This window comes from Haliaeetus leucocephalus, unplaced genomic scaffold (assembly GCF_000737465.1).
Source record: "Haliaeetus leucocephalus isolate CR32 unplaced genomic scaffold, Haliaeetus_leucocephalus-4.0 Scaffold450, whole genome shotgun sequence".
Lineage (NCBI taxonomy): Eukaryota > Metazoa > Chordata > Aves > Accipitriformes > Accipitridae > Haliaeetus > Haliaeetus leucocephalus.
Genome location: NW_010972886.1, coordinates 21,447,500 through 21,457,947, shown reverse-complemented (window position 1 = coordinate 21,457,947; position 10,448 = coordinate 21,447,500). Strand labels below are relative to the sequence as shown.

Sequence of the window (10,448 nt, the reverse complement as noted above, 5' to 3'; positions counted from 1 at the left end):
GTGGGGCGGGGCGGGGCGAAGGAAGGCCTTTCGGCAGGGCTCGGTGGGCAGCTGGCAGCGTTCGTTCGCTCACCTTGCACTCAGCCCGCTGCTGGCACTCGAGGTGCGGGTACCTTTGTCCCATTTCGGTGTGCTTTGCTAGGGTCCAGCTAGCGGCACTCGAGGTGTTAAGGCTTTGAGTTGGTAGCAAAAGGGAATGTGTTGTTGAGACCCCTACATTTTATATCGGTGGCCGTGGAACAGGTGTGCAATGGCAGCAACTCACACAGGAACTGGCAAATCTGAGTAGAAATGGCAGAGGAAGCAGCTGTGACAATTCGAGTAGAACTTCGCACAGACTATCACCATAATAAATCTTTACAAGCCAGGAGCAGGGGATTCATGAAAGGGAGGATTCCAGCCATGCTCCTGCTGAATGCTGGGCAGGCTGACCTCATCCCTGCCTGGAGCATCCCCAGTAGGCCAGTGAGGCAGAAGTTGTTGCGCACACACACTGAGAACAAGAAGCAAGAGTACTTGTGCTATGGGGTGACTAGTGACCTGGTGCTTGTGCAAGTCGGTGGCTGTATCACTCTGGGGCAAGACAGGCAGAGCCAGAACTGCCTTGAAGTAGTCTAAAGCTGGCACTTTGCAACTCATCAGAGTGCCAGCTGGTTTGGTTTCTCAGCTCTTTATCTCCACATCCAAATATCTGTAGGCTCTCAGGGGTATTTTCCAGATAAATACTTTTAACTGGGGCTAGTTCAATCCCACAGAGAATAGGTCAGGGAAGTTTTCTACTTTTCTTTATATTTCATTATGGGGGAGGTAGTCACTACTGTGCTTCAGTCTTTGGACTGTGGTTGAGCTGCACATGCTTCGATACCCTTGGGACATCATCACTCCTGCCCCTCACAGATAATAGGAATGTAATCCTTGTCTTTTGTGCTTGTTTCATCAGGTGTCTGCAAAGCTCTTTCCCTGGAAATTAAAGCCAGTCCTAAAGTGCAAGCTTTCCTTGGCGAACAAGTATCGCTGCAATGCTCATTCAAATCCAGTTCTCCCATCACTGAGAGCCTGACGGTAGACTGGACATACCGGCCCCTCACAGGTGGTCAGATGGAGTCTGTAAGTGTAACAGGGAGTCTTCTACTGGAGGCTGACCAGGCCTCTATGCATGCTAAAAATCTGATTATATTTTTTCCACTTGCCTTGCTGTGCTGCTTCATCACTTTGGGATTTGGGACTCTCATTGTCACCTTCTTTCCCATGTGAAATTGCTTTAGTGTTCTTTGGGCAAAAAATATGTAAATGCATAATAACATAATGATGATAAAGTAGATAAACTTTGGGTTTTGGCACAAGTGCTGCATTGGATGCTGTAGCTACATATAGAAAGACCGTAAAGCATTTGCTTGGTAGCTTTCTTGAAGGCAGCTGCACCCTAGTAGTTCTGTCATGCAGTCTACTGCTGCTATATCTTGGAGTGGTAAGAACACGTGTGCATTGACAGTCTGAAGACAGTGATGATGACAGCCTCTAAGGTTTATGGGCTGCTACTTGCTGTCTTGTTGGCAGCATTTTGAAATCTAAGCATAAATACGTAAGTCTGAAAGCCCAGTGGAAATCTCTCATTCAAGGTGGAAACAGAAAATGCACATCTTCATGGATTATCAGTGACTTCTGCTGCCTGAAGGGTTTGAACTCTTAGGAGTGTCCTTGTATCTGGAACAAAGGGGTGCTGCTTGTATGAAGTGAGGTCTGCTAAGTCTCTACTCATAGGACAGCAAGAGCAAAAGTGCAAGAAGCAAAAACTGAAGAACTGTGATGTTCTGTCTTGCACGAGGCAAGAAGCCTGCTCTGCTTCTCAACTGAAGATCTGCAGAAGGGAACAAGTTGGTCAGAATGGTGATGGTGACATCTGAGAGCTGAGGCTGGTAGATAAAAGCGTTGGAGATGTAACGAAATGGGACTGACTCAGAATTTTAAAATTGTAACTTGAAAAGGTCTCCTGCATAAGAAGTATTCTTTCTGACTTCTTAATGTGTATTCCTTTATGTTTACAATCCAAAAAGTAGTTTACTTTGCTTGCTTAGATGAGTGTTTTATTGGCACAATTATTGTCTTTGCCTCCTTTTAGATTTTTCATTATCAGTCTGTTCCATACCCAACAACAGTGGGAAAGTTCAAAGACAGGATATCCTGGGTTGGGAATGTTGCCAAGGGTGATGCTTCCATTGCTATCCAAAGCCCAGTGATGAGTGACAATGGGACGTTCATCTGCAGCGTGAAGAATCCTCCAGATGTGTACCATAACATTCCCCAGACAATGCTGATAGTTACGGAGAGGGGTAAGCCTCCCTTTCAATAGCATGTCCTTGTCTATGTGACACAGCTGCATTGCAGCTTTGTCAGAATCTTAGAAGTCTGAGCATCACAAGTGGAATGGGTTCCATGGGGTCCCACATTAGAATTTCAGCAAGAGTTACCTCAGCCCTTCTTTTGGAGTTAAATACATTGAGAACAATTGAATTTATTGGGGGCAGGGAGGAAGCTGTGGTGATAACGGAAATCAGAAGTGTGCATTTGTTTAGGAGTTCCTGTCTCTACAGCAGTAGAACAAGGTAAACGTTTAGGGAATACTGGTCTAAAAATAACTGTCACATCACAAACACTGATTCTCTGTAATACTTAATTTCCTCATCTGCCCTGCATGTGAGACCTGCCCCAAATTTGCAGCTTAGACGTGCTGATAGAACTATGGCATGACCTGCCTTTCTCTGTAGTTTTTTTGCATACAAATCACCCTACTGTGTTGGATATGTGATAGGAGTCCTACAGATTCAGTGACAAGCTGTTTCAAATCTGCCAGCAATGTGCTTTATATGGAAAGGCTAGCAACCTGTGTCCTGGATGAACGTTTGTCACAGAGACTTACGAAAGCCATATTTTACTACTGGTACAGCTGGGCTGCTCTTTGTCTTTCCTGCAGGCCTTTCCTTCCAGCTAACTTCAGCGGTGCTGCTGTCCATTTTAGTATTTCTCCCCTCCGTCGTTGTGGTCGTTCTGCTGTTGGTAAGGATGGGAAGGAAATTTGGAATACTAAAGGAGAAAAAAAAATCTGGCTGTAAGAAATCCTCCATCGAAGTGTCTGATGAGTAAGTTCTGACTGGAACTTAAAGCCTGTATTTCTACTTTGGCCTGTTGACACAGGCCAAAGGACAGTTTCTCCACAGTCCTTCATTATATAGCTCTCAGCGTCTGCAGTTCAGTCACTGAAATTTACTGCTCCATGAGCATAACTTAGCCAGGAATCAGAAAGCTTTGGAAAATCCCCACGTTGGAGCACAAACCGAGTGCTATACATCCCCTTTTTCTGTCATTCTTGTGAGGCCATGGAACTGAAGCAGTTTAGGTTTAAACAGTCTTTCACTTCTGTAATCAGATTTATTTCAGCCTAAATCAGCAAGATATTTTGCTTATGTGGGCTTTATGTGTTGCTTTTTTGGTATGAAGTATCCATAACAACAAAACAAACTGAATAATGCTAACTGGTTCCCCTGTGATGATGGCCTGAGCAGAGATACGAGGTACTGAACAACACTTGGAGACTGAATTCCCTTCTGAACCGGAGAGGGTTCTATTCTGAACAGATTCAATAGGGAGAGTGGTAAGGTAACGCTGCTAGTGCTGGAGCTGCACCTGGTTTTGCAATGAATTCAGTACTGCAGTTTCTTGCAGAATGGGTTCTTAATACAGTGTTCTGGTTAGTGTTGTAAGATTTGCCAGCCAAATAGCAACTCCCGTTGTATTCTTCATGGCATTTAAGTGAAACGTTTGGCTTCAAATTGTGGGACCTGACATTCTTTATTGCTGTGCAGAGTCAAAGGCTTTTCATCATGTTCAAAAGCCGTCAGTTCAGTGTGGTAGAACCAGAAATCACAGTCCATAGGAGATATTAGTATGTGTGTTGGGGGAAAAGTCCAACCTAATCCTGGTTTGTTTTGGGGTTTTTTTGTTGTTTTTTTTTTTTCTGCAGGCCTGAACATATGGAGACAGACGGCTGCTTGGGTAAACTCAGAGGCTGGTTTCTGAACTGTGTGGTAAGTGAAAGCTGGTGTTTTCATAAGTGGTTTTGTCAACTTTGGTGCTCAGAGGAGGTGCTAAGAGCAGCAGGTAGAGCTTGTTGTAACACCGCTGGATGTCAAAGAAGTGTCCCAAATGGCTAGGCTTATGCTCCTTGGTGTTTTCCATGTATGGGCTATAGGGGGTGAGAACTGCTGGTCATGCTGCATTGCTGGTAGGGGAAGTTGTCTTGAGATCCACCAAAATGATTTTTTGTTTGATGTTATTGAAATCTAAGCTGATATTTTTAAGATGAAAATCCAGAATTTTAAGTGCTAGTTACTGTGCTGTGTAGTTTCTTGAAAGGCCCTGCAAAACCAGTTTGAGGTTTGACAGTGCTATGGTGGGGAACAGAGACAGTGATACCTCAATCCACTGTGTTTCGTGCAAAGATGGTAGTGTGTAGTCTTGCCTCTTTTTTGGAGATCTTCCTGCTTACACTGTTGTCATAACAACAGAATCCTGCTAAACTCTTGTGGATTGTTTCTTTCTGGCTTTTTGTTTGTTTTGTTTTGTGAAGTGGCAGTTGTCTTCTTCTAATTCTGCTTGTTCGCTTGCTACCGTATCAGCAAGCTTCTGTTAGTCAGATGTGTTGTGCTGAAACTACTGAATGTTTTTGCCACCTGCTGTACTTGTTTTGTAAAATGTGCCTCTAAGTTCTGTGTGCTGGTGTTAGCAGCCACAGCCCTAAGTGTGGCGCATTCCAGAGTAAGCTCACTAATATGCTTAATTTGAGAGTGTTTTCATTTTTTCCCCAATGTCCTCCAGAGCAAGCTTACCTCAGATGCACCTTTACATCTTTTACACAGGGTCAGGAAGTATGTTAAGGAGGATTTAAATATGTGTTGCTTGCTTCACTATTCTAATGCCAGTGATTTAAAATGCACTAAATGCATGAGCCTTCAGACAGGTGTGTGCTGATGGTTTCTATGCTTTATTAGATACAGAATGAAAACTGAACAATTATGCAAGTTACATATGAAATATTTACAGCAGTTACAACGCAGCAGTATAGGGAACAAGAGTTTTGAGAGGTGCAGAAAGCAGAAAATGCTTTATGCAAAAGGGAGAGTTGCCATGGGAGGTGGAATGGTTATTGCAAGTGACATGCTGGGGAGCAGGGAGGCACCATTGCTTTCCTGCAGGTGGAGAGATGGGAAAGGAGGGGAACCCCAGTTTGGTGAGACAAATGCTGCCAGGCAGTTGGAGATTTTAAAAAATGAAAAACGTCTTCTCATCCTTTGAGAGAAGGCAAATTTGAATGCTATAATCCTGCTGCTTTCATATTGAGTATTTTGTCATCTCTTTGATACTTTGCTCTCTGATATTGAAATATTTAGCTTACCAAGTCTCTGAACGTCCTGGCTCACTCACTTTAATGATTCTACGTTTTTGAGGTTTCTGTGATGTATTTTTTTCATGCCTAATAGGTTACCAAATAATTAAAATTGCAAAGCCAGTGAAAATCTTTGGACTTAAAATGGCTGGAAAGTTAGTGAGATTTCCCTTATAGAGCTGCTATGTTTGAGTTTCTTTCAAGTCGAGAGCTGCAGAGCTGGATTGTGGGGATGCTATCAAATGATTACTGTGGTTAAAACAATAGACAATGGAGATCCGAAAGTAGGTGGTTGGTTGTAGCTGAAAAACAATGACTTGTGCTGCTCTGAACCTTCACCGTAGGGATTGGTGGTGCTTTTTAAGATGGCTGTCTGCACTTTATGGTTTGTCTTTTGCTTGAGCTTTAGCTGCTACTTCTCTTAAAACACGCTTCCATGTGTTGGTTATAGAGTGGCAATTTGTCTGTGTATCTGTGCTAAGTCAGATTTAGCTGCAAGTGCTTATATGACTACAAGTCCTATGGCTTATTCAAGGACAGCAGCATTTTGGAGAGCGTTTAAGCTCTTGTCAGAAGCCTAGCAGACTCAAAATTTTGTTGAACTCGTAACTTGGTTCATCTCTTCAGACATAGTCTCAATTTCTCTCTCCATACTTCCCGTTTAGGACATGGATGAGGAAGACCCATACTGATGAAAGACTAAAGCTGTGGATAAAGAACAAAATTACAGCACTGAAAATCATGGCTAGATAGGTACGAAGGCTGCTGGATAACCAGTGCAGATTGAGGGACCTGCTCTAATCTTGGTAGATTGGAAGAATACTGCCGATGGGATAATTCATTTAAGCACAAAATAATGATTTTTGAAATCTTTCTAATTTATTGGGGGGAAAAAAAAAATCTCTTCTCCAGTGCCTACAGAAACCTCAGTGCCTACAGCTGTACAGCCCATTTCCTACCAGCAGTCTGACAATGCATGTTTCTTAGTTTGCTTGCAAATTTGTTTCCTTTATTATTGGTGACATCCCTCCTTTCTTGTGCCCTTGAATTTGAATTGCCTGAAGCACAGGCTACTCCAGAGTGACGTCAGCTCTCTAAGGTGATCATCATTGGGCATTGATGATGTTTTCTTCTCAATTTTTTTGGAACATATTTGCTATGGACTTAAAACAGTTTGATTAAGGTGATATATGGCATCCTTTGTCTTGGAGCAAAGAGAACCTACTGCTTTTCAACTATTTCTTGATTTAATCTGCCACTTAGCTACAGGATTACCATTTTGTTCCTACTGTTTTCTGATTCTATTTTTAAGTCACCAGTAGTGTTACCTTACATCATTGAGTTTTATCTTTCCTTTTTTTTTATTATTTGTCCAACAGCTGCATCACTAGGTACATTTCCTTCTACGTGTAGAAGTGAAGCACAATTCATATAAAACTATTTTTTTAAAATCAGAAATGTAAATGGGGACTCTCTATCTGGGGAAACATAACCCCATCTACCTCAACCATTGACTCAAGCAGTGTCCAAAGGAATGTTCCGTGTTGAAGAACAGTCATGTTCCTCCTCTCTTCTTTTAGGTACCATTTTAGGGAAACAGCTAAACATGCATCATTACTGCCTGGACATTGTCCAATAATGGATGACAGAGAGCAGTGGAATTCATGTCTGCTCAATACCTAAACAGTTGCTGTTTTCTTCTTCCTTTCTGTATGCGGCATTGGTCAAACAGTCTCCTTTTACATATGTGTTGTAAGTTTACTGTTGACTTTGATATGCCATTATCAATAAATTGTTTTGTTTCATTCTGGGCTGTGGATTTCCTTATTTGGCTAAATATGGCTAAATAGAGTTGAACTCATAAAACTGCCATCCTGAGTTGTTGCTTAGCTATAGAAATTGTCATATGATGATGGGTAAAGGGGTTTAGGGAACAGATTTAACTCGAAAGGGAACACTTACTGAGTCCCCCTTCAGCAGCTCTGTGATGGCTGCCAATTACAGGTATGTTGAAATTCTTGACCGCAAAGCAGGTTAGCGGTAGGTCTGTGTCTCCAGATAAAGAAATATATTTTTCTCCTGCCTACTATAAAGTAATATTTAAACAGTCTGTGCTTCCTGAGGACACAATGTCTCTCCCAACCCAAACTTGCCAGAGAATGAGTGTTGGTGGGATATGCAGCCTAGAGGAAGTAGCTTTGTTGTTCCACTTTCAGCACTAATACATCACTCAAGTTCTTTGTGGAAATAAATGACTCTTGTTTTCTGCAAAATATTTGCCTTCAACTATGACTCCTTTGCAAACAGTGGGCTAGATCCTGGGCAAATCTCTTTCTGGTGCAGAGCTAAATTGTCACCTTGAAGCTATAGTATTCTAGATTGTGAATGGTGTTGAGCATGAGTAAGACTTAACTTTCTCTTCCTTTGCTAGCTGCATGGAAGTTGCTCTGTGTACCATTAAAACCGCTGATACTAGGGTAGAGAACAGTGATTGCTGTGGTACTCCAGAGGAAGAGGAAGGATGAAAATAGACTTTCAAAGTGACTGGAGAGGAGGCAGTGTGCCAGTTCCATGCAGCATTATGTTTTGTTCCAAAGGGGTAACAGCTGACTATGTTATGCCAAGTATGTCAAGTTGTATTGACCATGGGATACCTGCTAACCTGTGGCCCCTGATAGCATCAGCAGTAAGGCTCAGCAAAGTCACTCAGTGTCACTTGCTGCTGATACCTCATCAGATCTAGTCTGCAGGAGTGGCGGTTCTTGAAGCAGCTCTGATCCCCCAAAATAAACCAGGAGGGAGCACAGGCTGCAAAAGGGTTGCTTGCCAAGGATCTCTCCATTCTTGACTTCTCATATAATGACTGATCTGATCAGCCTGCTGCGATGGAAGGACTGGCACTGAGCCGCATCGTGTACCTTCTTATGAAGCTGCATAACCCATCACCTCCTCTTGGGCATACGCATCTGTAATTCTCACCTCTCCATAAGAGTCCCTTCTGCATTCTGATTTGTCAGTACCTCAGTCTAGCTCTTGACTTCCTCTTGCAAGTTGAAAGCGACCACCAAACTGAACCTGAAATAACAGACTCAAAACCAAAGACTGGTAAGACAGACAAATGCCTCACACATACAACCTCAAGACAATTCAGCAACCGATTCTTTCAGATGTGCCAAATTAGTCACTGAAGAACCCTTCATGCGAGAGACACGTTGACTGCCCCAAGCTATGCTAGGTGAGTATTTTTTTGCCATAATATTTACTTTTTTTTCTTTCTTTTTCCTGAAAAGAGAACTAGGGAAACACAGAAGTGCTGAGGATTCAGATACCATGTGCAAAATTAGGAAAATGCAAAGGCAGTGTGGTATCTACATATTTTTTTTTTCCCCTAATCTGTTTAGTGAAGGCAATTACCCTGTGGAAGGATTTGGATATGTCAGCACCATAATATACATAACAGCCTCGGCGAGTGGGTGCTGTCTTCAGCTAGTGCATGCACAGCAGCCACTTGCTGGTGTGTGTCACAGAGGGAGACCCTGCAAAAATGTGTTCCCAGACAGGACCAGAATTTATGCTGAGAAACACGGTAATAAGTCCAGAAAGGATTTGATGGCAAATAAGGACCAGAGCCTCAGTAGCTCAGCTACAGAGAACTTTTGAAGTTCTGAGTGTAGATATCCCAGTATGCAGGCTTCTGTGTGCTGAGAACTTTTTTTTAAGCTGGCTCCTATTTTGGGTCCTGCGTGGGGGTGGTCCTGGGAGGGTGTAGCTCTGCTCGAGTTTTATGGCTTTTGGCAATATAACTGGAAAGTAGGAGGCTTTGGCCTGCTGCATTGAGATATGCTGCACCAGCTGAGAGCTTTGGAGCTGAGCATGAATTTTGCTGTGTTTGTAGGTCATGTGTGCACAAGTGCGGGTTGTACAGCAACTGTGTCATGGCAGAGCTGCAAACAGTGCAGTCAAACCGCACAGCTCTCCCCTCCACCTCCAAAAAACCCAACCCCCAAACGGGTCGTGTGTTTTGAAAGGCAGGTTTGAGAGAATTCCAGAAGGCTTGCTGCTACTTTTCAGGATTTTGTCTGTGGAAAGGGGAGGGCGATGAAGGGCAGAGGTGGTTTTCCATCACTGACTACAGGCAAGAACACCATGCACTGACTGGAAAGCTGTAGTGACTGTTTCTCAGCCTAGAACAGATCCATGGGTCCCCCAGCAGCTGCTTCTAGGCCTGTAATCCCTGTCTGAGCCTGTCTCGGGGGGGTCTCTGAGCTTCCTTCGCTGAGAAAAATGCTTTTGGAAAGAAAAAGGAATTAGCAAGCATGTCTGGCCCTGGAAAGAGATGGAAACATTCTTAGGGAATGAGCAGCGGCGGAGAGGAGGCCTTCCCCACTCCCTGCTTGAGCCCTGCGGAGACGCAGTAGCTGTTCCTGCTGTTCCATGGTGCATGCAGGGAGCTGGCATGTCCCCTCTCACCTCCCTGGTGCCCTTTGCACCTGGTGTTATTGTCACCGTTGGTTTTGCACGGAGTGCCAGGGACATAGGCGCTGCCCCAGGAAACTTGGTACCCCAGCACCACAGATCTGGCGCTGTGGCTTTCTGCTCCACAGCACTGAAGGGAACCGTTGATCTCTGAGAGCAGTAAGAATAATGGCAGAAGTTTACCTTATGTATTTACTCTAACTCCTTTCATGCCTGTTTCTTGGGGAGAAATATCTGGGACCTTTTCCCCTCCCAAGCCTTTACTGAAGCTGGTCTAGAGATCCTCTGACTTGCACAATGGAGGAAAAATGAGAGAAGCTAGCAAGACTTCAGAGATGATTCAGATCTTGTTGTCTTTCTGCAGCAAAAACGCATGTATTGGAAAACATGTGCTGGTAATGGCAGCCTCAAATTCAACTGTAATGTCCAGGTTCTCCAAGTGGGAGGGCTTCTCTCAGTAACTTTTTGCCCTTAAATGTGTTTATCACTTTTGAATGGGCATAGCTTTGAATCATGGAGCAGAGACACAGCA

The 10,448-nt window shown here is 43.6% G+C and overlaps 1 protein-coding gene across 1 annotated transcript in view; it reads left to right on the top strand.

Moving 5' to 3' along the window:
- Positions 1-6,132, top strand: part of MPZL3 (myelin protein zero-like 3) — a 6,842-nt gene extending 710 nt beyond the window's left edge. Inside the window, exons 2-6 of the mRNA XM_010575099.1 lie at positions 941-1,107; positions 2,120-2,330; positions 2,972-3,128; positions 4,019-4,082; positions 6,106-6,132. Coding sequence (XP_010573401.1) covers positions 941-1,107; positions 2,120-2,330; positions 2,972-3,128; positions 4,019-4,082; positions 6,106-6,132 — 626 coding nt within the window. The remainder of the gene's footprint in view (positions 1-940; positions 1,108-2,119; positions 2,331-2,971; positions 3,129-4,018; positions 4,083-6,105) is intronic.
- The last annotated feature ends 4,316 nt before the right edge of the window (positions 6,133-10,448 follow it).